This window comes from Athene noctua, chromosome 6 (assembly GCF_965140245.1).
Source record: "Athene noctua chromosome 6, bAthNoc1.hap1.1, whole genome shotgun sequence".
NCBI classification, from domain to species: domain Eukaryota; kingdom Metazoa; phylum Chordata; class Aves; order Strigiformes; family Strigidae; genus Athene; species Athene noctua.
Window position 1 is genome coordinate 813,402 of NC_134042.1, and position 24,406 is coordinate 837,807.

The following is a 24,406-nucleotide window of genomic DNA, read 5'->3' on the forward strand; positions in this document are numbered from 1 at the left end:
GGGGAGTAACACCTCCCAGCCGTGGTCGGGCTTAGGTGCTCAGGGAATAAGTGATCACCAGTTTGACGCTGGGAAGGAAACAACGTTCTCCAGCCAAGCTGGGGCTGTGAGATGCTACCAACACTTCCTGCATTGTCCATAACCCAGAGTCCTGCTTTATTTCTGGAGCTACAAACCCATACCTAGGCACTGGGACAAGCAGATATATGATTTTTCTTCCCTGCCAACCCTATGTGTTGTCATTTTACACTAAGAACCTACACAGTCTCTTGCTGCTGCTTTACTGTAGCCCCCATACTGGTTCCCCTGGGAAGGAAGGCTGGGGTTGGAAAGCTGCTTTCTCAGACCTTTGTGGCCTGAGGCGAACACCACACTGGTGCAGTGAGTTTTCATCTGTTGAACTGCACATCACATTCCCCAAACAGCCATTTAGTGTCTTACAGGGAAAGGGCAGGTTCTGCTGCAGCTGTGGGTGCAGCTGTAGGCGTTGGTGGGAGCACTTGTCTGAACGTCCTGGGAAGCAGGGCCAGCCAGCGCTGGGCTGTGGTTTACAAGCTCCCTTCCCCGGAGCACCGATCGCTGCTGCTTCGGCGCTCCTCAGGGATCAACGGGCTGTTCAGCCGTGTCTCTGCCGGAGTTTCTCAGCGGGTCTTTCCACGCTGCCCCGCGTGTGTGGGGTGTCCCGTGCCGGGCTCCGTGGGTGCCCCGCACGGCGCTGGGCTCTGTCGGGGTTAGGGCGCAGCAGGCTCCGGGCTCTATCCCTGCTCCTGCCTTACGTGCTTGGAGAAAGCCTCGGGCGTTGCTGCTTGCTTGTGCTGACCTGCAGCTGCGGGTGGTGTCAGGGGAAATATTCCGGGTTAGCACCTGGTGGAGCTGCAGAAGTTCTCGCCTTGGCCCTCTGGGTGGGGGAGGCCCAGTCTGCAGCTGTGGGTGCTTTCAGGAGGGCACTGGCGGCTCTGCACTGGCTTGTTGCTCTCCGGATCTGCCCCTTTGTGTCTCAGGCTCACCTTTTTGCACAGTCTGTGTGTCTCTTCCTTTCCTGCTGTGATTTTTACCTCCCTACAAGGTTTTCACCCGTGTCCTCTTCCATTTCTCCTTGCAACCAGTTGCCAGCTGCCTGTGCCGCCGCTACAGCAGCGTCATCCCTAGGCAGCCCCGTATGCTGACCTGCTCCATCCTGGTTTGGGAGCTGCTGGCTCAGACCCGTTACTGAATTCACACCCGCAGTGCCCAGCCGGGGGCCGCATCCTGCCGAGGAGCTGCTCGTGCAGGCTTCCCTCCCTCCCACTGCAGGTCCACAATCAAAGTCATGTTATTTTCCAGGTTCAGCCCTCCGGTACCGAAATTTTTCACCAAACCCCAACCACCAAAGGAGGAGGGAGCCTGGTTGGAGCGCTCGGTGTCTGCAGGGAGCAGCTGCAGGGGTGGAGGTGTGGAGGAGCCAGCTAAAGCCCTGGGAGCCGCAGGGGATCCTGCCCAAGAGCCAGCAGGTGCAGATGACTCCCTGGAAGCAAAGGTAGATTTTCTTGTACACCTACCGCTTGCGTTGCCTCCCCCATCTTGCCACTGAAAAGCCGTACTTGTGCCAGTCCCCCTTTTTGCTGCCCTGTTGTCATGTGCCCTGAGGGTGGGCTGGGCAGCAGGGCCAGCGGCTGGACATGGGGCTTCTGGGGAGGGAGAAATCGGGTAGTTTTGCTTGGAGAAGCCCACTGAGATCCTACAGACCTATGCTGAGTTTGGGGTTTTTTAGCTTGTTTTTACACTGTAAAATGAGCCTTTTATCTGCATCATGATGTGAAGGCTTCCAGTTTCCTTCCTGTATCAAGCTGTGCCAAGTACTGTGATCTCCAGGTACCACCTTCTCACCCCCAGCTGGAGCTGCATGTTTTTATGTCTCTGCCTTCACCCGAGACCTGCAGTATCGCAGGGATGGCCACAGAGCCATCTTTGATAAAATGAGACTTTTCAAGGTCATTGTCTCTTCCTCCTGGCATGAAAAATGGCCTTTGGTCTGCTGACCTTCCTGGTGAACCTCGGTGCTTTGGAGCTTGATGTCCGTGCTAGTGGGAACTGGCGCCTTGTTCTGCATCGTGTGGGACAGAGGCTGCTCCTGGGGCAATAAAAGAGGATGCAAGAAAGCATGGGAAGTTCTGAAAGCACTGGCGTTGACATTAAGGTCAAGGAGAGGGGTTGCACCTGCTCACATCCAAACTTCGGTCATTTTAACATTATAACGGCACATTTTTTCTGGATCAGGAGAAATGATACCCCGTAGACGTAAAGAATGGCGTGGCTGAATGTTTTTGGATAGAAGCGTGGAATCTTCTTTATTTCCTGCTTTGTTGCCATGTATGCAGAAAAAAAACAGAGAAAATCCAGTAGATGTGGCTAAGTAGGATCCAAAAGGCTTCAAAGGATACGCCTGGATTGCAGCTTCCCCTTCTGCTTGTGTGACTGTGTCAAGGCAACACCCACATAACCTCCCTGGGGAGGCGGGAGACCATAGGCCTAGGAAAGGTGCGGGTTAGAATCTTTGGGAATAGGCACTTGGCAAAGCTTTGCTAGGCTTGAAAATGTGGAGATGAGAGAAAGAGCATTGAATCTTCTGATTCTGAGCTTCATCTACCGGGGAGATGTAGCCTCTGATTAGGTGTAAAGATGTCCCATAAAAATTCTTGCAGATTCTGCTGATGCCAAGGCCCCAGCACAAAGCCCTTCTTCACGTTACTGAAGAAGCAGGTATTGCCACACTTCAAAAGCACTCACAAAGCCCTCGCTTATTAAATAGGGGATGAGGTTCCTTTTGAAAGATGGCACCGCTGAGGTCAAACACCAGCTCTCAGCTGCTGGGAGACAGAAGAACATCTCTGCCGCCTTCTTCAGGAAGGTGTCATTCAAGAGAGTGACTTGGTGGAGATCCTCAGCTCTCCAGCACTGATGGGTGCGCGAGATGAAACCTAAGCACTCTCTGAAATGGGATACTTGTGCCAAGCCCTTATTTTCCTGTTTTGATACTTCTCGCTTGCAGCTGTGCTCCTGCTTTTGTCCTGAAGAACCTAACCTGTCGAGGCATGGGGTTCTGGGCACGTTCCCTGGGCAGGAGTGAGCGAAGCTGGTCTGGCACAAGGGTGCAAAATGCCCTTGAGGTCTCTGCCAGGACTGAGGGCTGGGTGCACTCAGCTTCCCCATGCACGCTTGCGCGTAGGAAGCGCAGGCGGAGCCCGTGTCTCACCTGTGGGTGGGCTTGGACCCACTCAACGGATGGCACGGACATACCCGTACTTGATTTGCACCCAGGTCCCATCTCAGCTGCTCCTGGCTGGGTGAGGTGGCGGAGCCTGCAGCAGAGTGCTCTCGCCCAGACCAGCCAGGTGCTCGCTGCAGCCCATGGTGCTTGTTTTGCAGGTGCTGCCATCCCCTGCTGAGGAGCTGGAAGGGGCTGTGGAGACACAGGGCCTGGTGGGGATCAACAGACTGATGCAGTCTGTGGAGGCAGAGCCCGTCAGCTTGGGAATGGAGGAGGTAAGTGGGAATCCATCTTGTGCCACGTTTCCGGTGTGGCAAGCAGTTCTGTAGCCCCCCCTCCCCACTGGTGGCCCTCGATGCTGCTCGCAGAGTGGCCTCACGTCCCTCCAAGCCCATCGCACAGCGCTGCTGAAGCAACCGGTCACTGGAGAGGCCACGCAGGACGTGTCGTAGGGCTGACCTGTGCAGCAGCTATGGAGGGCATTCTTCATCTTGTTGCCAATCAAGTGGTCAACAGGAAATTTCTGCGGTAGCTTTTGCTGTAGCATCTTGAGAGCGCGCAGCATGCGAATCGGAGAGAGTGAAAAACATCAGATGAGCTGGGCTGGAGTCCTCCCCCCAGCTCTGAGAGCTTTCACCTCTGAATACTGTGTTTTGCTTAGGGCAGTAAAAGGTGCTTTTAAAGGCAAGTTCTGCAGTGGAGAGAATTTCTTGCTGCCAGGCGACATCCCAAATTACTTTTAATATGTAGTGTATTAATTAATGAGGGAGCATGGGAGAAGGTTTTCCCCGTGGCCCCTCCACTGCTAAGTGGAATGGGTACAGGATGAGATTAGGATGATTTTGCCTGTGTTTGAGGAAGAGCCCCCTCCAGCCACGTCTGTACTTCGCTCCAAGCCGTGGCTGCTCTTCTGCATCAATTTCCATGCTTGACATCTTGATCTCTCCTCGCCTACCTCCAGGTTTTCGATGTCCTGCCGCTTTGCGGTGTGCTGCAGCCAGGCAAGAGCCAGCGGGTCATGTTCACCTTCTTTGGCCACACAAATATCGTCGCCCACGTCACGGCGCTGTGCAGGGTGGAAGGAGGCCCGACCTATGAGATCGCGCTGAGCGGGGAGGCTTCGCTCATCAACTACCTCCTAGATGTCACGGAGATCGACTGCGGGCTGCAGGTACCGCACGCTTCTCTTGGCAGAGGTCCTTGCCGTGAAACCATCACCGGCGTGTTGCTGCCACCTAGGGCTGGGGCTCTCTCCCCTTCCCAACTACTTTGTTGGCTCTATGGCTTGGAAGTACAACCTTGGAGTGATATGTTCTGCATCCAAGCTGGTTTTTAATGACCATGTCCGCCCCCCTCCATCTGGGAATTCCTCCTCCTCAAGGTAACTAACGCCGCCTCCTGGGGCAGGCAGGGTCCCAGTGGTGATTTCCAGAGGGACGTGCCCCAAGACGTCCATCTGCTGATCCGCTCCTAAAGCCTGAGGTCCCAGGAGGTGCTCTCTTTTAATGTTCTTGATTAATCAGCAAAATAAACCAGGGAGGAAGTTAACTTGGGCTTCCCAGTCACTGTAGCTGGAGAGAATGTCCTAGAATAATCCCCACTTCCTTTCGGTCAAAAACCCCACAGATATTTCCAGCTGTTGGCCCTGTCTCCCATTTTGCTGTCACTGCAGGTGCTTTTTCTTCTGCAGTGTCTTGATGGCACCTCCTTTGTCCCAGCTGGGTGTGAGATGACACACCATGAGGTGCAGAGAGCTTGTCTCCTCTTTGCTTTCCTTATGACTGATCTCTGTGGTTGGCATTGCCCCTCTGCGTGCCACCATCAGTGTCTGTTCCTGCGTAGGGCTAAGGGGTGCCCTGTGGCGGTGGCTTACCCAGGTTAACCAGGGAGACTCAAGTGCCTGTATCTCCTCTGCCTCTGCTTTTCTCCTGCGTTGAGTTCATTTGCTCACACCCCAGTGAATGCAGAAGGAGGTTCCCAGTATCAGGCCTGTGCCTTCATCTTGCCACTCCTCTGTCCTCTCTCCAGCTGTTTAACAAAGTCACCGAAGCAGAGGTCACCCTGCAGAACAGAGGGAAGATGGGCTTCAACTACGTGGTGCTAAGTCCCGGCGTGGGGACCGCAGAGAGCCCCCTGCCCGGCGTGCCCCTGGTCCTGCCCAGCACGGTGAGTACGGAGGTGGCGCCTGGACCCTGGCTGTGGGTCAGGCTGCCCAGGAGGGGGTTGTGGGGGAAAAACACAAAATTAAAAAAAAGAAAGCAACCCACAAAAGCAGACAGGAGAGACAGGGCTGTAAGCAGCTGCTGCTGGGGGGCAGGGGTGGTCCAGCAAGCGCAGTCCTAACGGCCCCCCTTCACGGCCTTTGCCGGCGGGTGACCCTGCCGTCACACAGCAGCCACTGGCCGGAGGCACCAGCGCTTCGGTGGCTCTGGGGACCCCAACTGCTGAGCGCTCCGGCTGTGCGGGCACCGGGGCCGCGCTGTGCCGGCTCTCCTGGGGGTCACCGTGCCCAGGCTGTGTGATCGGACAGGGCTTAGCCCTTGTCCCTGCCTGTAGCACACCCTGCCAGGCCCCTGCCAGCACTGAGCGGGACTTAAATCCTCTCTCACTTGGGCATGAAGCTGCTTTGGCAGAACTGTAGCAGCCCCTGTGCCGGTCCCCCACTCCCCCAGCTTTGCTGCTCTGCAGGAGCTCTGTGGGGCAGTGAGGGGGCCAGGCAGGAGCAGGGCTGGAACAGCGAGGAGAGGAGTTTGCAGCATCCCACCGTCCGAACTTCTCAGTCCTGCGTGGCTGTCTTTGGGCTGGAGCAGCATTCCTGTCTAGTCCCTTTTTGCAGTGGGAAGAGGAAGCCAAACGGCGTTCACATCTCCTCATGCCTGTCTCCTACAAGGGGTGACACACTGACGCCCTCTTCCTGCCAGCTTCCCAAGACCCAGCTCTGCTTGGCCCCGCGCAGTCGGTCGCTTTAACAGCCCCGCCGGCGCTGGCAGCTTGGCAGGGCTGGCTTTCGCTGCAGCTGTGTTCTGCGCTGCACCAGGGGCTCAGGGCACCAAGTGGCAGGATCTGTCCCACTCAGCACCTTCTCCCTGCAGCGTGAAGGGGAGCGGGGAGCCGAGGGTCCAGCCCAGCGTGCAGAGGGCAAGCCGAGGGAAGCTGCGGCTGTGTCCCGTCACCCAGGGCTGTGTTGCTGTCCGCTTGCATTTGCTCTCAGCCTGGCTGGCGTGAGCCTAGCCTGGGGCTGGGGCAGCCTTTCTGGAAGCCCGGAGAGGAGGTGCCCTGCCTGGCAACACCTTCCCTAGATGTCATCCTAGTCTCTGCTCCTGCCTTTCCGGAGATGCATGTTTGCAGGTCACCGTGAGTCTGGATAGGCTCACGCACCCCGGTGTAACCGCATAGGCAGGAGGTGTTTGGTTGGGATCATTGTAAGGGGTCAGGCCCTTCAACACCAGCCTGGGAACCGCTGGTGTGCTGTGGCAGGAGCTGCTGGCCATGCTGAGAGTGTGGGCACTTCCCTTATTTTGTATAGGGGCTGCTAAAAGAGCTTTTATTTCTTCAGTCTGGCTCTTGCTAGCAGAGGGTAAACACCATTAGGGGCAGAGCTGTGCTCATGCTGAGCAGGGGGTGGTCTGTGGGTCTGTCCTGGGGGAATGCATCCCTACGGGCCCTCCGAAGGACCTGGTGTAGGAGACCTCAGCTTCTGCGATTCTATGAAAGCGAGAAGGCGATGCTGTCTGATACTTTGTTATGTACGAGAACCTGCCTTCTCTTCTCGGCATGTCTGTCGTCTGAGCCGTCCCTCCGCCAAACCCTCTCTGGTGCATTCCCTCCCTCTTCTCCCACACCCTGCAGGGTTACGTTGGACCTGGCAAGGAGCAAGTCCTGAAAGTCTACTACCTGCCAGGAGTGCCTGGAGCCTTCCGCAGGACTTTCCAGATCCAAGTGGGTCACCTGGAGCCCGAAGAAATCTCCCTGAAGGGAGAGGGGAGCTTTCCCAGGATCTACTTGGACCTGCCCAGGAACATCAAAGGTGAGCACGGCCTGTCTGCTCCCCAGGAGGGGCCCCTGTTTCTCCCCCATGTCAGATGCCCGTAGGGCAGCTCAAACTGCCTCCACCAAGCCTGGAGGTTTCAGGGCTGTCAGACCAACACTCAACACCCCGGTTGCTTCCTGAAGCTCTGGCAGATGAGCCCGTGTGGGCTTTGCCCCAGGAACCATCCTGCAGAGCTTGCCAGCAGGTCGGAGTCCTGGGAAGGTGATGGCTAGACAGAAATGCTCTGGAAAGCTGAGCACAGGCTGGCAGGGATTTTGTCAGGGTTGGATTTGCAGCACATTGCAGGGGATGAGATGCTCCCATGTGGGGAGGAAGATGGGTGGGAATGAACATCAGGGTTGATAGAGGAGAAGCATCTACTTTCCATACATTGCTTGGGGAGGGTGTTTCTGGGAGAGGCCAGAGTCAGGGGAGTGGGGCTTCCCAGCTTTGAGGGGAATGGCTCTGTGCCCCACTTCTATTTGTGGATGTTTTCTTCCTTCAGGAAATGAAAAATATGAGAAGGTCCTCAAGGAGGTGATAGAAAAGATGGAGGAAGATGGCCAGAGAGAGGAAGCAGCAGTTCTGGGGGCGGCTGTGGCTGCGGAGCCACCCCCAGATCCCTTGGACGCCGTGGTGAGAATGGCTGCTGCCCCGTTTGACGCGTGCCACCCTCCCCCGGTGTCACTGGGTCCCTGGCAGCCCGCAGCAGGCTTCCCGGGGCCCTGCTGGCACTTGGGACCTCCCTGCCCACACCTGCCCATGATCCTGCACAGCTCAGCAGTGCCCCCGGGGCTGCCCCAGGGAGAGATCCTGAAGACCCTGCTCAAGTGATGAAATTTATGGCACTTCGTGATGGGATGTAGGTCATCACTGGGGGATTTGCTGCTCACAACCCAAGCCCTGCCAGGTTTACAGAGCTTAATAGCAGCAGCCTGACTGTGCTCTGGGACTGTGCTGCCAGTGCTGATCTCTCAGAGACAGCAGCTTTATCGTGGCTCCCTTTACAAGAGAGCTCTTGTCCGAGCTGCTTTGACACTGGCTGGGGGCAGGCAAAGACTTGAACCTCTGGAAGGTTCCTGGCTTGTCTGTCTGGCCAGATCAGCTTTTGTAACAGTGACTGGGCAGGCGAAGTTGCTGGAGTTCGTTGCCCTTGAGATGAGGCCCTGCCTGAGAGAGCAGGAGGTGTCACAGACACTGAGCAGCGAGACAGAAGGACCCCATCACCCCTCCAACACGAGCAGGGGGGAGCCTTGGGAAGGACCGCTGCTAACCAGCCGCTGCCTTTCCTTCCCTCAGCTGGACCCTGGGCTGCAGATGCAGATGGAGCAGCTGCTGATGGAAGAACACGCCCTGGAGCAGCAGAAAGCTCTCACCTCTGGTCCCCCAGAGGCCACTGCCTTTGACCAGCGCGCTCGTCAGAGGCTTCTCAAGTTAGTAGGGGCTCCCGTACCCTGTCTCCAGGTGCCCCGAGGGTAGCACCCAGCAGTGCACCCCTGCTCCTGAGAGCTGGGGGTAGTGGGGACTCCAGAAAGGGTCTGATCCTGGTGGCTTTGCCGTGCTCCCTGTGAGCAGCTCACTGCCACAGAGCCACCCTGAGCTTTGGAGGTGCTCAGCTCCCCACAGATGCTGGGTCCTGCTCTTAGGGCTGAGGGGGCCAGTGCAGAGCATCAGGCCCTTCCAGAGAGCACCAGCACCGTCCCTGCTGACCAGATCTGAAAGAGGCAACTCAAATCTTTGTTCCGGCTAACAGACCACACTGAGCAAAAAGAGTAGGGAACCGCAGAGGCTGACACACCCTTGACAAATCCGGTGGCTCGCATGCTGGTGGGACTGCAGGGCTTACCTCGGTATCTTCCCTCTGCTCCTCCATGAGGAGGCACGGGCACGGTAGGCTCCAGTTCGGGAAGATGCTCTGCAAAACAGATCACGTATGTGCTTTCCCGAGTGAGATTGCTCTGGGAAAGGCCCCTCCCATGAATCTTGCAGGTGTTGATTACTGCATTTGTCCGTGCTGCTTTGGGGACAGATGTGGTTGCAGAGCAGTGAAGATTTCCTGTGCAGGCGAATCCCATGACAAGGTCCTGAAGCACTTTCAGGCTGGGGCTGCACATGGGGCATAGCAGTTTCACTGAGACCGGTGGAGGTCCACTGGACTTACCTACAGTGGCTTCCCGTAGCAGAGGAGCTGTGATAAATGATATTCATTTTAAACTAATTTTATTTTAAGGCCCCACTGGTAGCTGATAAAACCTAGGTCCTATGCTCCTCGTGACTTACCAAAGTCTTATTACCAGGTGGTCAGGCCTTGGATTTCATGGTCTTGAGTTGAGTTTTTACAACAGTGAATCCAGAAATATTTTATTTGCATCTTTCATGCTCTTGGAAATGCAGCCAGGCTGTGGTTTAAGGATTGTCCTTACTCCTCCTTTCAGAGCTGAGCTGCCCGAGTACCTCCTGGACTTTGGGTACGTGATTCTTGGTAACACCCCCATGCACGTCGTGAGGATCACCAACACCGGGCAGTTCCCTGTGTCCTTCTGCGCTGACAGACAGGTCCTGCGTGACACAGGTAACCAGTGCTGGAGAGCCTTCACGTGGGCTCGAAGGAGCTGTCTCTGACAGTTTAGCTTAAGCCACTGGATACGGGGAGGTTTTATGAGTGCTTGTATGTATAACTTTTTCCTCCTTGGGACCTGCTGCCTGGTGCTTTAGAGCCTGAGTTCTCCAGGCCAGCAGCACTCAGAGACCCGGCCCTCCTGGGCCTGCCCTAACGCTTCCCTGCAGGGGCTGGGTGGGCTGATCACCTTGGTCACCTCTCAGCATCTTCTGCTCTTGGCTACCATGAGCATCATCTGATGGGCACTCCATGAGCTTGTGTTGCAAACAGATGGACCCTTTGTGGTTTGGAAGTGCTTTGTTTAAAGTTCATCATGCCATAGCACTTCTGTTCAGCCTTTAGTGAGGAGACAGCCTGTGAGGTCCTCTGTTGTATCAAAACAGGCTTCCGAAACAGGCCGTGACGGTGCCTCGCCGTGTCTGAAGGGTGATCAGGTGCCTCCTCTAAATCGTTTTTCAGAGAGCACCATGGCATGGGGGAATCTTAGTTGGAAATTCTCCTTTGGAGAGGTCTGGGCATCCTTCCCTGGGATCCCTAGTGAAGGAATGGCTGGAGCTCCTCAACTGAGATGTTTCCTTTTTACCATGTGGGTCTTGGATTCTGGCTGTGAAAACCCTTTCTCCTTGTGCGGTGACAAGGGAGAAGGAGTGGCAGTCTTCTCCACAGGTACAAAGGGGAACTTCACAGAGCTGCCAGCCAGGACATACGGCCTTAACGTGCTTGTGACACGTTCATGTCGATTGTGTATCTCAGCTGCTTTATTTTCGTCTGTTCAAGGTTTCAGTGTGGAGCTGGACCGCGTGAAGCACCTGCCCTGCTGCGAGAGCAAGACATTTGAAGTGTGCTTTGACCCACAGAGTGCCAACCTGCCGCTGGGAGAGGTGGACGTGCTCCTGCCCATCAAGGTACCTGCGGCGTGCTTCCTCGCCCCGCTGTGCCCGTGCACCTCTCGGGGCAGGTCGGGGACAGCAGCAGATGTCACCGGGGCTCTCAGCTGGATGCTCTGTCCTTCCCTAGGTAGCAGGAGGCCCCACGTTCCACGTCCGCCTCCGTGCCAGCGTGGCCATGCCAGCCGTCTGCGTCTCCAGGGACAGGCTGGAGTTCTCCACTCTGCAGTGTGGGCAGTGCCAGGAGGAAACCATCCAGCTCCACAATCAGGTCCAGGTCCCCTGTAACTGGCTCATCACTATAAATGAGCCTGTTAAGAAGGTAAAGCACAGACCATGTGTAACACGTACCTTCTCGGTTGGGTTTTCTTTGCCTCTCTTGCCCTTTCTGCCCTGTGGCTGCGTGAGCACTTGGGCTGCAGCTCGTCTGAGGAAGCTTTGGAGGTACAGAGCAAGGCTGGCTCACCTGGACCTGGGCATTAGCTGGTGCTTCACTTCTCTGCCACCTTCCCCCGTTCCTCCTCTTCTGAGGACGGTGCCTCCCCATCTGCCTGCCCTGCCGACGTGTTTTCCCTCCAGTTCAGGCCAGGGGTGGCCTCGGCTGGTTTGGCTGTGGGTGCCCTCAGCACCGTGACGGTGTCTCAGAGCACTGCGGGGACCGAGGGTCTGTCCTCGCAGACCGAGGAGACCTCACACAATTGTTTTCTGTGCTCAGGTGGACAAGCATTGGCCAGCGGGGCTGCGTCAGAAGGTGCCCCAGAAGTTGAAAGCCCAGCCGTGTGTCTTCGAGGCGCTGCCCTCGGCTGGAACCCTCGCTCCGGGACAGCGATGCCACGTCCGAGTGAGGTTTTCGCCCACCGAAGAGGTGAGATGGGCGAGTGTCACCCCCAGGAGGTCTGGCAGGACAGCGTGGTAACGAGAGCCCAGCACGGGGAGGAGGAGACGGCGTCTGCCTCCACAGAGAGCTTTCTGCAAGCCCTGTACCCACTGTGCCTCAGTTTCCCCTGCAGCACACTCTTCTGAGAGGGGCTTTGAAATCCCCCTGGGGAGCTTGCTCAGAGAGCATCAGGGCACGCTGGGCTGGCTGCCTCTTGGTGCATGGGGGGAAATCTGCCTGTTTGCCCTCGTCTCCCCCTTGCAGGCGCCTGTTTGAGGCTGCAGCGCCCTGGTGCAGAGCAGCTGGCGCGCTCACAGGGGATAACCCTGCAAGGGCCAGTCTAGGCAAGTCCTGCTGCTGGTACCAGCAGGCAAAACAGCCACCGGGCACCTTCCTGGGCACGGCAGGACAGTCGCCTGGAGTGGCTGCTGCCAGCAGTCCCTGTGGCTCTGGCTCAGCCTGCCTGCGCGTTCCCAGGCACTCTGGGAGTCAGCTGCAATGACGGGGCGTTCCCAAAGGCAGTTTGCCTGTGGCCACCGTGGCTTGGAAACTGGCAGTGGGTAACAGGATGGACACAGGTGCTTCCGTGCCTGGGAACAGTCCCAGGGATGTTTTAATTGCTGTAGAGGTGTAACCATCTTGTGTCTGGCATTGACCAGAGCCAAACACTGAGCAGAGAAGTCGACCCTTATTTCTAGCCAGTGAGAGCTCACCTGCCTCATTCATCGAGCTGATGTTTGCCTGATGCAGCAGTGCCAGGACTGTGTCTGGGAAACGTAACCCTCAGGACCTTTCTCATGAGCATCACACTCCCTTGTGACTAGGTGAAAACATCTGATAGTGCGTTTTAGATTCATCTGACACCAAAATAGCCAGTTAGACTTCACATTAGGATTCATCCCAGTTCCTCAGAGCCAGCATGCAGATGCTGTAGCCCCTGCTGGAAGTAAACATCTGTTTTCCATTCCCCTTAGAGGTACTGGTGACACCCCTGCCCTGGGGAAAGAGTTGAATTTGAGGCCCTGTCACTTGGGACTTCATGGAGGATCTTTCTGTGCCTCTCTCTTTTCAGAAGTCCTACAGAAGTGAGATGAAGATTACTGTTTGCCAGAGCAGCCAGAACCTCCAGCTGCAGGTCTCGGGGCGTGGGCTGGAGCCACAGCTGGAGTTCAGCCCCCCAGTGCTCGAGCTGGGACCGTTGCTGCCGCACAGCCGTGGAGCAGAGGGGACGGTGGTGGTGAAGAACCCATGCGAGTTCCCCATCGAGTTTTACTCGCTGGAGTTCGACCAGCAGTACCTTGCTGAGGAGCAGGTGAGAGGGAAGCTCTGGTCCCCATGTGCACGCTCCCGTAGCTTCACAGTGCTCCAGCGTTCCCGGGTTCGTGCCAGGGAGATGGAGACAGTTCCCAGGGCAAAGCCTGGTGGCATTTCAGGGTTAGCCAGCTCTGCTGGCAGACTGTGGAGGGGCCTGGATAGTCCGTGTTGTTAGAAACACGTCCTGCATATGTCTTCTCTTCCCTACATGCACAGGCCCTGCAGATGCTTAAAGATTATGACTGCCATAACACCTTATTGCTGCCTCCACGTGCCCCGGGTGAGAAGCTGCCCCCAGAGGTGCTGGAGTACTATCAGGAGCAGAAGAGGCTGCAGGATGAGGAGTCCAAGACTGGGGAACCAGCAGGCCAGGACAACGGTGAGGGTTTGGCATTGGCTGTCCTGAGTGTGGACACAGCGGGGAGTCCAGCCCGCACACCCTGAGCTCTCCATGGGAAGCCCAGGCTTTCAGCAGCCACCCATTCCCCAGCTTGGTGGAGGAATTCCAGCGTGAAAGTCTGTGCCTTGTAACACGCAAACTTTGAAAATGTCCAGTCTCTGTCAGATCAAGGAAGAAAGTCCTCTGCTGGGATCATTCACGCTGTCTCATCCCAGAGCTCATCCGTTTTCTCCTCCGTGTTTGATGAAAGCCAGTCCAACGAGGTGGACTCTAAATCTGAACACAGAGGAGAGGGAAGGTGTTGAGAAAAGACAGGGGATGGGTATTGTTGCAGACGGGACAGGGACAAGTGAGAGGCCAGAGAGGTTCTCCCCAGTTTTGCCAAATGAGCACCTTTTTGCCCCAGGAGCTGCTGGGATCAGGGTGATGCTGTTCCCTTTCCTAGGCAGGGCAGCGCGCTCTCTGTCCTGCGTGACACTGCAAGCCGAGATGGCTTTTGGTGACCTCCTAAGGGCAAAGGTGGGAGCTCTTTGCAAATGTGTTATGATGAATTCAGAGCCCAGCTACATCTCCTGGAGTAATATTCCTAAAGCATCCAGCTTTTGGATAATCGCTCAATGTGCAAATGGAGCCTCTCCCTTGGGACAGTGTAAAATGCCTGGTTCTGCCTGTCCGCCCCTTACTCAGCAGGACCTGGGACCACGTTGACAGGTGACGGGACATTTGGCCCAGTCCTGTTAGGTATTGCCAAAGGCTTGTTCTTTCCTCTTTCTGCCAGCCCATTTCCTATACTCTGAAGAGGCACCTTGACCACCACCTAGGGCAGACCCTGATCTGCACAAGCCTAAAGGAGGGGCATGGTGAGACCTCGGTGTGGTGGTGGTTTCAGCAGAGTCTTCTCTGCCAGGATCTGAGGGGATGGGGAGGATGATCAGGGTCATAGGTAGGCAGGAGGCTGACTTTTCTATCTGGTTCCGCACAGCAGAGCATGGGCAGAGCGTCACCAGCAGCAGGGCGGCCGCGGGAGAAGTGACCGACAGCCCTGTGCATAGGGCCATCGCCCGCCACCTTGGCATCGATATCTCTGCAGAGGGGCGCGCGGCCCGAGACCGCAGAGGGATCGTCGTCATCGTCCATGGGGCACCCCTGACAGGTAGGTGAGCCGAGCCCGTGGCTGCAAGGAGGGCGGGGGGAGCAGGAGAGACACGTCCTGGTGGGCCGTGCTGCTTGATTGACCACTTGAAGCGAAGCGAGGTAAGCCACAGCCCTGCTGGTACATGAAATGGTCCCAGGCCTTCACCAGCTGGGGCAAGTGCTGTGGCTCACCCTGTGTCCACAGAGCCAGGCTATCCTCCCCCCACACAGGGTGGCCGTGTCCCCATTGCTTGGTGGGAGCACGGTGCCTAGTGCCCAGGTTGCCTCATGGGCGCGGTCCCTCGCCCACACTGACCCCCAGCCCGTGCCCAGACGTTGCCTGAGGCAGCGCCGGCCAGCGCAGGGGTGGCGGGACCGGGCTCGAAACAACGTCCTGGCCCAGGGTTGAGGTCCCCACGAGGGACAAAGCGCTCAGCTGGGTGTGAGGTGGAGGTGATCCGCCTGGCTCTAGAGGACAACGCTTCCAGCCGTGCTCAGCTCCCTCCCTCGTGGTCTCCCCTAAAGGGGCACTTGATTTCCCACTGTCCTTGAAACTTTGAAATCCTGTCTGGGGACTTTCTAGAGCCTGTCCCTGAAAATGCTTCACGTGCAAGTGTCACCAAGCAGTCTTCCTCTCTCTCAAGGAAAGACAGCGGCAGCGGTTGCCCTGTCCAAATACTACGGCGCTGCCTGCTTGTCCATCGACGCCGTGGTGACAGAAGCCATCTCGGACAGGAGCAGCTCGGCAGGGCTGCGCGCCCGGGAGCTGTGCATCGGGGCTGCCATCGAGCAGAGCTGCAAGGAGGCAGAGGGTGCCGGTAAGGAGACACGCTGGACCCAGAGCAGCGCTTCAGAAACCCACCCTGACCGTCCGCTTCTGCTTGCTCCAGAGAGGGAGTCTGACAGCCCTTGGGTCTCTTAGGGAACATGGGTGCAGCGTGCAGAAATGCAAAGCCATTTCATAAAGCATTTCATGTTATTAAAGAAAATAATCTCTGTTTTAAGGGCTCAGACAGGGGCACTTTTACTGCCTCTGGGCTTCTCAGCACATACTCCTTTTCCTAGGAGTGGTGAGGCACACCTGAATTTTTCTCAGGGTTTTTTTACATTTCCTCAAAGCTGAATCCAGCTGACTCCTCGTGGCCATCAGGCAGAACTGATGCCCACTTGAACAAGGAAGAAGCCCTCTGAAGCTGCTCGTGAAGCACTAGACAACTGACTTTGAGTGTGGCTTCAGAAACATGAGAGGAAGGGAAGAATAACCTCCCAGAGTTTCAGATGAGACTCTTTTCTCCAGAGGTTTCCCTATACACGCTGTCAGGTCACACAGCTCGTGCATGTGGTGCTGTTCTGCACCTGAGACCAGAGACTTTTAGAAAACCTGGTTGGGCAGTTGGTGCCCCGAGCTCTGCAGGGTGAGGCCAGACCCTGGTTCTGGTGGGGGAAGTTTTGCATTGCTCAGCTTTGAACCTGGTTGGGTTGGGAGCTGGCGGAAGGAAGAAGGGTCTGGGCCCCAGGTGGGGTTAGCCCATGCGGAGGATTTGGCTCCAGTGGAGATGGGGATGCAGCTGGGGCAGGGCTGCATGTTACCGTCTCCACGTGAGAGTGCAGGATGGGCGCAAGGTACAGAAATGATGCTCCTGGAGGATGGAGCCTTGGCTTGATCCATAGGGGAGCTACTGTGCGGCGTCACCTGCGTGCACATTTGTGAGGAGGGATGCGGAGCTGTGCCTTAAAAACTCTCTGGCTTTAAAATCCAGTATCAGGTGGTGTGCTTTACCATGCTAAAAAGAGAATCAGGGCAGGAGCTGCTTCTGGAGATGGGTGCTGCTAGTGCCCGGCAGGCTGGGGGACGAGGGCCGTGTCCCTGCCAGGGCGCAGGGCTGTGTCCATTGGGGTGGAAGGTGCCTGCTTGCTCCCCACTGAGCGTCTGTCCCCTCCGCAGGTCACAACGCAGATGAGCCCCTCGGCGAGCAGTTCCACGCCAAGGCCAAGCGCAGCCTAGAGACGAGCCGGTCCAGCTCTGTGGACAAAGTCAGCCGGCAGTCCGTCAGCTCCCGAGGCCAGGTGAGCGCTGCGGCAGGCGAGAAGAGGGATGGCCCCACAGCCCGATCCCAGAAGCAGCATCTGATGGATCTGACAGGCTCCCAGGTGAAGCACGGCCTGCACTGGTTGATGCCTGGGACCTTTCTGTTGCCTCTGAGAAGTGAAGGGGCCGCTTCCAGTGGAGGCTCTGCGTCACCCAGAGCCTGGTGCGGGGGTCTGTAGTGCAGAGAGCCAGCTGGGCAGGCTGGGCATGGCTCGGGCTGGGAATGAAACCCTGGCAGAAACACTCTACGGCATCTCAGCCGTTGGTTGGCAAAGTGCAGTCCTGGCTAATGTGGCTGCAGCCGTGGGCAAAGCTGCTGGATGCTGCGCTGGGGGCTTGCGAGCTTGGGTCTCTGCTGGCCACGCACGCACCCTCCAGCGTGCTCCCCCGGAGCTGCTGGCCTGCAGTTTTGTTCTATTCTCCTGCTAGGGAGAAACCCCAGCTCCAAGCTCAGTAGTTGGAATTGTTTGGGGGTTTCCAAAGCGGTTGATTTTTCTGGTGACGTTCAACATTGCAAGGCTCATCAAGTTCTCACCTCTCTCCCCGTCCCTGCTTTCCTGCGCAGCGATCGCTGAGCATCGGTAGCAGCACATCAGAAGAGCTGGGCTTTAGGAGCTGCGTGCTGCCCGAGGACCTGCTGGTGGCCATCCTCTCTGACAGGCTGCAGGTACGTGGGGTGGGGGCGTTCTTGCTAGGGAGAGACAGGCAGCGAGGTACAATTCAGAGAGGAGGAGGAGGGCTGTGCCTGCTCTTGGAGGAGTCCTGGGCTGCGTGCAGGGATCCGTGGGTGAAGCTGCAGATGCCATGAGCTGGCAGAGCGCGGGGGAAGATCAGAGCTTGTCTGAGCTGCTGCACTTGGAACTGGGATGGCTGGTGATCTCTGACGACAGGCTTTAGTGACTGGCTGAGAGCCCAATGCGTGCGACAGCTGACTTTCTCTTCCTTTTTGGCTTTATCTGCAGCTGAGCGACTGCTACCAGGGAGTGGTGTTTGATGGCCTGGAGACCCTCTTTGCACGCAACACGGCGTCTGCTCTCCTCTGCCTGCTCAAAGCTGTCAGAAATCGGCCTTACATCTATTTTGTGAACCTGTTCCAGGATTATGCTTCTTGGAAAGCCAGGGAGATGGCCGCAAAAGAGCAGGAAGGTGAGACTCTTCGTCTCCGTAACTCTGACATGTTCTCTCTCAAGCCTTCAACCTTACCCGTGTGTATCTGGGTTACCAGCAGAACTTGTAAGAGGGGTTTTTATTAATCCTTCCACCTTCTGCCTCGGTGTAGCCAGCACTCAGCTCACAGTTGCTTAAAATACAGCAATGCTGAGGCTGACCTCAGTCTCTAACATTAAAGCTTGGGCACAAGTGTAAGCTGCTGTGGCTCAATAACTAACCACCGGCCAGCCGTCCACGGCGCTGGGGCGTGTGAGCCAGGCAAGGCACGGGAACTCACTGAGCAGCGATAGTTTGGGGGCTTGTCTGAATTTTGAAGCGGGGATGTGAGCTCGCCAGTATCTCCTGGCAGGATGATAGGCTGGGTCGGGACAGAGTTGTGAATCCTGGCAGCTCACCCAGAGCAGCAAGCTCTGCTTGCAGGCACTGACGGTTTCTCCTCTGGTCTGTGCTGAAGGACGGGAGCGGGAAGAAGCTGCCAGGAGGGAGAAAGCACGCCTCTGGGAGATGGACGAGGACGAGTATGATGCCCTCACCGAGGAGGAGAAAATTCAGTTTGATAACAGTATACTGCAAGTCAAGCGTGAGAGGAAGAAGAGGTCTGTAAGCCTTCTATGGGTGCCTCCCCAAGATAGCATCCCCGAAGGGTTTCCCTGCTCCGGAGACCTTGGTTGAGCTCAGAGGGGTTACCAAGGCCAAAAGCATTAATTACCAGCAGCACAAGGACTGCCAGTTCCACCTCCCTGGTTCCCAGCAGAGGAGGCACCTTCCTCCGGTGAGATGAGAACATCCTCTCTCCGCTTTAGTGGTGAGCCCTTCGGCTTGGACACAGGCTGCAGGGAGCTGGGCTCTGTGCTTGCCTTGCCACTGTGCTTACAGGTGTCTCTAGTTAATGATGTTCATTCTCATCTTCTTCATCGCCCTTCTTCTCCAAACCAGAGGGGTTGTGGTGTGGGTTGGTGTGAGGCACAGCTGTGCTGGCTTGGTTTAGATCCCAGTCCTGGTGTAGGTGAGGCCCTTGCACTGCTGAGCTCCCAGGGTTTTCCTTTACTGAGTGACACCAGCCATAAAGCTGGTTTCTCCTAGGCTCAGCTTCAGCTGCAGCAGCAGATGAGCCTGGGGGAAGCTCTGATCCCGCAAAGCAGCCCTGTTCAGGAGGATACACAGGATAAGCTTATGGCTCTCTTAACTCCTGCCTGAAACTTGGGGAGGGACTTGCTTAAAGCGAGCCTGTGTGTCAGCACTTCTTTCAGCCCCAGCTGAAGTTTGTTTCCCTGGATCAGCCAGTCTTTGGCAGCATTGCTGGAGGTGTCCAGGTGGACCTTACTGGAGAAGTAATGCAATTTAGACCTTGTGACAGCAAAGCCTAGATTTGGCTGGCCCTGGAGGTCCCCTCCCGCCTTCCCTCACTTTGGATGTCCCAGCCTCCCCAGGTTGAGGGAAGTCCACAGAGCTGGTCTAACGGTTGTGCCTGGCCTCAGGGTCAGTGAATGAAGTGTGGGACCAGCTGGGATTGCAACGAGCCCAGATTTCTGGCGGTGACTCTTGGGGATGTTTTGTTTGTCTTGCTGAAGGGAGATGGAGCGGCTGGCTCAAGAGCTTGAGGAAAAGCACCGGTGGGAGCTAGAACACTTGAGGGAGGAAGAAGATCTGAAGAAGTCATCTAAGTGGGCCAAGAGAAAGCCTGGGAAAGATAATGCTGCAAGGAAGAAAAGCCAGCCTGGAGTCGGGCAGGTGGGTGGTTGTGTTTATAGAGATGAGTAAAAGCCCTGGGGCCCCTCCTGCTGAGCCGAACCATTCCTGGCGCAGCCAGCAGCCACCCGCAGTGCTGGGGATGAGCACCTGGCCGTCGGTAACACACGCGGCTGTGCTGGGAAACAGCAGCCAGTGTTTGATCCTGCTGCTGCTTCGCCAGGGCTATTTTTGGCTGGGTTTGTTGGGTAGAGCTGCTCTTCTAGGGTCATGCTGCCTTTGAGTCATGGCTTCACATAACTCCGAGCCCTAGATAGTTTTAGTCCAGCATTTGTCCCCGTTCTGCATGTGACTTACACCTCTGAGCCCTGACCCGCCTGGGATGTGGTGTCTTTTGCTACCTGTCTGGCAGGAGATACCACCAGGCCCTCTAGGTATTCATTAGCAGCCAGACTTCCCAAAGTGTCAGTCAGACATAGGGATGGATGCTCAGCACACCAGAAACGTGCCCGGAGGACTGCACAGGAGTAAGGAGGTGTCTTAAGTTTGGGTCGGGGAAGCTGTTTTGTTTCTCAGCTGGTTTGCAGGACTCCTCATCAGTCTGACGCTGGGGAGTTTAGTTTCAGTTGAGCTCAACTGGGTACCAGCTGCGCTCTGAATTGGGATTTGTAGAGCACCTAGCACAAGCCTCAGATGAGACATGGGGTGCTATTGCAAAGATCGCCGCTGTCCTACAGCATTTGAGTTGGTGCTTGGAAATGCTCACCGCTTTTTCCTGCTCCTCCTGCCCAGAATACGAACGCATCCACCAGAAACACCAGAGCATCCCTTGGCAACCTGTCCGAAGTCACCGAGGGGGGAGAGAGGAAGGGATCTGCAAAGGAGCACCCGGACTCTCTTGCAAGTGACAAGGAAGATAAGAAAAAGCAGAGCGAGGCTCCCCTGGCAGATGTCTGCTCAGCAGAGGTTGTACAACCTGCGGACCCGGAACAGGGAGAAACTAAAACCGAGGCGCAGAGTGACAGCGAGAACTTGGCCCTGAGGTTCAAGATCTACGAGGCATCGCAGAAGGATGTCACACATATTTTGTCATCCTGGGACAGGGCTCAGGGTATCCTGCTGTCCCCTCTGAACCAGGAGGTGGTACAGCAGCAAGTCCAAGGCCAGCGCCGTTGCAGGAGCCGAAAGGACAGAGAGAAGGAGCACCAGGAGAGGCTGGAGAAGGAGCGTCTGGAAAAACTGAAGGCTCCTGAGGACTCCAAGTTATCTGGGCTGGAAGGGGAAGGTGCAGAAGGGTCATCCAGAGGCCAGGACGTTGGGGTGCCCTGCCTGGACATCCAGGTGCTGAGCTCTGCAGATGTGACGAGGGCGATCCTGGAGAGTGGCAAGCTGCCAGCGGCAGAGCAGGTAAAGCCCTGTGAGGCTCAGATGCTGAGCCTGCCATGGTCTAGGCCCTGGTGCATTGTGTCCCGCCAGGTGACAACAGCACAGAGCCTTGTCCAGGCCACTGATGATGTTCCACGATGGCTTCACAGCAGCCACGTGGCTGGGGAAGTTCTTGCCATCCCTCAGGTCGGGCAGAAGAGCGGGGGGCTCTCATCCTCTCTGTTCAGAGAGTTTCCCAGTCTGGAAATCACTTAAAATGGTCCCAGGGCAGGGCAGCTCCTGGTCATTGTTTCCTTCAGCCGAGTCACTCAGATTTCTCTCTAGGTCCCACTTGTAGGTCCTGGCACTGCTCTGGAGCCTGCCCACCCTGCTGGGCATAAAAAATCACTGTACTCCATCTACATAAAAAAAAACCATTGCCAAAAGCTCAGTGTCTTTCAGGGAGTGTGAGGATGAAGGCGACGGGAGCATAAACAGGGTTTTCTCTTATGCTTTAGATCCTGGATGACTTGGGACTGGGTCCCTCGGGGCCTCCCATTCCACCTACGGCTTTCTACTCCGTGATCCGCTACCCGGAGAAGCGGATGGTCCCTGCAGCAGGAGAAGCCCTCGAGCACTTCGCCTTTGTCGTGCCTGAAGGTGCCACTGCAGAAGAAGAAAAGAAGAACACCAGAAGTCTCTTGGATGTGCCTGCAGTGGAGGTGCCAGGGCAGGGTCCAGGCTGGGTGGGGGCATGGGGGGCGGGTGGAATGGAAAAGGATCGCTGTGGAAGGGCAGTGAAGACATGACAGGGCCCCATGTCTGCAGGCATCCCTCCTGTCTGTCTGAAAGAGACAGCTCTGCTTGAAACATGGGGCAGTTCTGTAAGATGAGAGGAAAAAAAAATCAGCTAAACCCTTCAACTTCCCTTGAGGAGAGGGTCCTGGGCAAGGAGGGGTGTTGTAGGAAAAACAAAGTCCCATAAGGAAGACCAAATCCATGGGCAGAGGTGGTTGGTGGTTTATTCTCTCTCCCGTCTGTTAACAAACCTGCAGCTTTCTCTCTGGGATGGGGGTGTCTCAGGGCAGGTCTCACCTCTCTCCCTTTCCTCTCTGCCTTGGTGTGAAGGTGTCAGAGGAGCAGGTCACGCCAAGCAGGGGCCAGTCGGGGAAGGAGAAAGCCGCGGGCAGGCCGGAGGCTGTGAGGAGGAAGCGGAGCTCCAGCCGGGCGAGGTCTCCAGGCAGGAGAGGTCTCCAGGCGCCGGGCACGGGAGCACCCACGCAGCGCCCCGGGGCACACCAAAGCGACATGGACACGGCCCCATCCCCGGGGAGATCCGTCAGGTGAGCCGTGAGGGAGGAGGTGATCCTTCTGCTTCACGTCCATCTTGCCAGCGGGGTCCATCGTCCCCAGCCCCGCAGGGACCCTCTGCCGGGGCCTCCACGGGATGGCGAGTCCATGAGCCGCCTCCTTCTCTCGTTTGCTCGTTAGCAATGTCTGAAGCCTCCTCTTTCATTGCCAGGCTGAGCAGCTGCCGGTGGATAGTGCCTGCCCACGGCGAGGTAGAACTGAAGGTCCAGTTCAGCTCCACGGTGCCGGGGCAGTTTGATCAGACGCTGCATTTTGAGGTGCTGGGGACAAACCGACAGTACCAGGTGCACTGCAGGGGTACCTGCCTGTATCCCACCATCAGCCAGGACCCCCACGGTAAGGCTGGGGCATGGGAGCCTCCCACACTGCTCCTCCCTGAACTCAGAGCCAGGGCTGCCCCTTGTGCCCCAGCGACCTTCTGGCTCGGGCAGAGCATGCTGCCTGAGCCGCCCAGTGTCTCTTCCCGTGCTTGGAGCTGGGAACCAGTACTGGTACTATGGGAGACCTGGGCTGGTCTGAGGGATCAGAATGTAAGTTTGATACTGACTTTGAGCAGATAACCACGTACCCTTAAGAGACGTGAAAGTCCCGAGAAGAGCTGAGATCAAGGAACTGCCAGACCAGAACTGCCTGACCGCAAGGAGAGGAAGGTCATCGAGGCTGCAGCAGAGAAGAGGGCATCCAGCCGTGAACTGTTAGTCTCCACCAAAACCAGTCGTACATGGACACAAACGCTGCATAAAGTCATTAAAAGGCTTGTTGGAACAATAAAGTAGCCATTTTGCACAATTCGGTGTTTGTCGTGTCCATCTCAACAACGACAAATGGTGGCCCCTATGTGATCCCAACACCGAGGAAATAAATAACGGCGGCAGGAAGAGCTGCGGAGATGGAGCCCAGCCAAGCGCAGCGGCGGGGAGAGCTGCACAGTCCCGACAACCTTTTGGAATTTGACACCGTCCAGGTGAGCGGCTGGGAACAAAGCGATGGGTGCCATCCTCTCTAAGGAGGAGGGTATGATTCTGACAATGTGGAAGTTGGTGCTTCAGCGCAGGGGAGTCAAATTGGATGATGTAGCGCTCCAAAAAATGTTGTCGTGAATCAAAGCGCAAGGGTATGAAGCTGGCACTGCCACTGCATTTAGTGCGAGCAAATGGGAAGAACTGGGACAGAAACTGCTGGAGTGTGCCTCTCGCGGTAATAAGAATGCAACCAACCTCCTTACAACCTGGAGGTTTTTAAAAGAGACTTTAAAAGACTTTAAGGCGGAGAAAGCAAGCTCAGGGGAAACACCTTATAATCCAGGGGTGTCCTCGGGCCGGGTCCTGGTGGCGAGAGGTCAAGATATGGACCTAGCGGGGGGAGCCCGTCCCAAACGTAGACGCGGTTGAGGGCGAGGGGATTGTGTGAGGACTCTGATGAGGAAGCACAAGATGAGTTGTTTCCTCCACAAAGACGGAATGAGCAGAAAGCCCCTCAGGCAGTGCCCCCTCCACCTCCCATCGTGGAGCCCTCTGCTGCCACCTCCCTCTGACGAGGGGAAAGCCCTGCGCACTTTGCTTATCTGGTGCAAAAGGAATGGGGTCCCTGCTGATGCACGGTCTGCTCTTGATCTGGAAACATGGAAAGGGGCAGGGAGCGCCTTATTCGAGGCGGCCGTAAGGAAGAACACCATCGCTGTGTCATCTTCAACTGCATGGCGACTGGTACAGGAATTCCTGAAACAGTTAAAAACTGATCGGGCTGTGGCGGCAGCTGCATGGCATGGAGCCAAGGACGTTATCCAGGGAGGGGGGGGTGGGGCGAGGGGTTTTTAACTGTGGTAACATAACGCTTTTCACTGTCCCACTGTGTCTGTTAAGCATTGTTAGTGTTTGAATTCAGGTGCTATTCCTGTTTTCTTCCCCTAACAAGTCTGTCTTTTGCCCTGACTCATGGGTGCTCGAGCCACCCCTCTCTGTCATTATCTCCATTCCTGAGCTCTTTGCTTCATTTCTCCTTCCCAGCTCTGCGGGGAAGGGGTGAGTGAGCGGCTGCGTGGTGCGCAGTTGCCCTCTGGGCTCAAACCAGGGCAAAATTTAAGGATGGTGTCCACCTAAACAGGCCAGAAAGTGAAAATCCCCCAGGAGCTATGGCGATTTGATGTAGCGTTTTTAAATGGTTGGAAATGGCCCGGGACATGGTGTTCGATTTGTCGAGATTTGTAACACTGG

General features: G+C 56.4%; 1 protein-coding gene across 1 annotated transcript in view; it reads left to right on the top strand.

Annotated features, from left to right (window-relative positions):
* LOC141961798 (hydrocephalus-inducing protein homolog) overlaps nucleotides 1-24,406 on the top strand; it is a 120,274-nt gene that overhangs the window by 73,470 nt on the left and 22,398 nt on the right. The window contains 25 exon segments of the mRNA XM_074909134.1: nucleotides 1,324-1,516; nucleotides 3,406-3,522; nucleotides 4,209-4,418; nucleotides 5,276-5,413; nucleotides 7,097-7,274; nucleotides 7,783-7,913; nucleotides 8,577-8,710; nucleotides 9,713-9,849; nucleotides 10,675-10,802; nucleotides 10,915-11,106; nucleotides 11,500-11,649; nucleotides 12,734-12,973; nucleotides 13,192-13,354; nucleotides 13,493-13,673; nucleotides 14,323-14,528; nucleotides 15,154-15,327; nucleotides 16,455-16,670; nucleotides 17,117-17,265; nucleotides 17,561-17,744; nucleotides 18,223-18,364; nucleotides 19,340-19,499; nucleotides 20,250-20,864; nucleotides 21,341-21,544; nucleotides 21,951-22,165; nucleotides 22,345-22,529. Coding sequence (XP_074765235.1) covers nucleotides 1,324-1,516; nucleotides 3,406-3,522; nucleotides 4,209-4,418; nucleotides 5,276-5,413; nucleotides 7,097-7,274; nucleotides 7,783-7,913; nucleotides 8,577-8,710; nucleotides 9,713-9,849; nucleotides 10,675-10,802; nucleotides 10,915-11,106; nucleotides 11,500-11,649; nucleotides 12,734-12,973; nucleotides 13,192-13,354; nucleotides 13,493-13,673; nucleotides 14,323-14,528; nucleotides 15,154-15,327; nucleotides 16,455-16,670; nucleotides 17,117-17,265; nucleotides 17,561-17,744; nucleotides 18,223-18,364; nucleotides 19,340-19,499; nucleotides 20,250-20,864; nucleotides 21,341-21,544; nucleotides 21,951-22,165; nucleotides 22,345-22,529 — 4,742 coding nt within the window.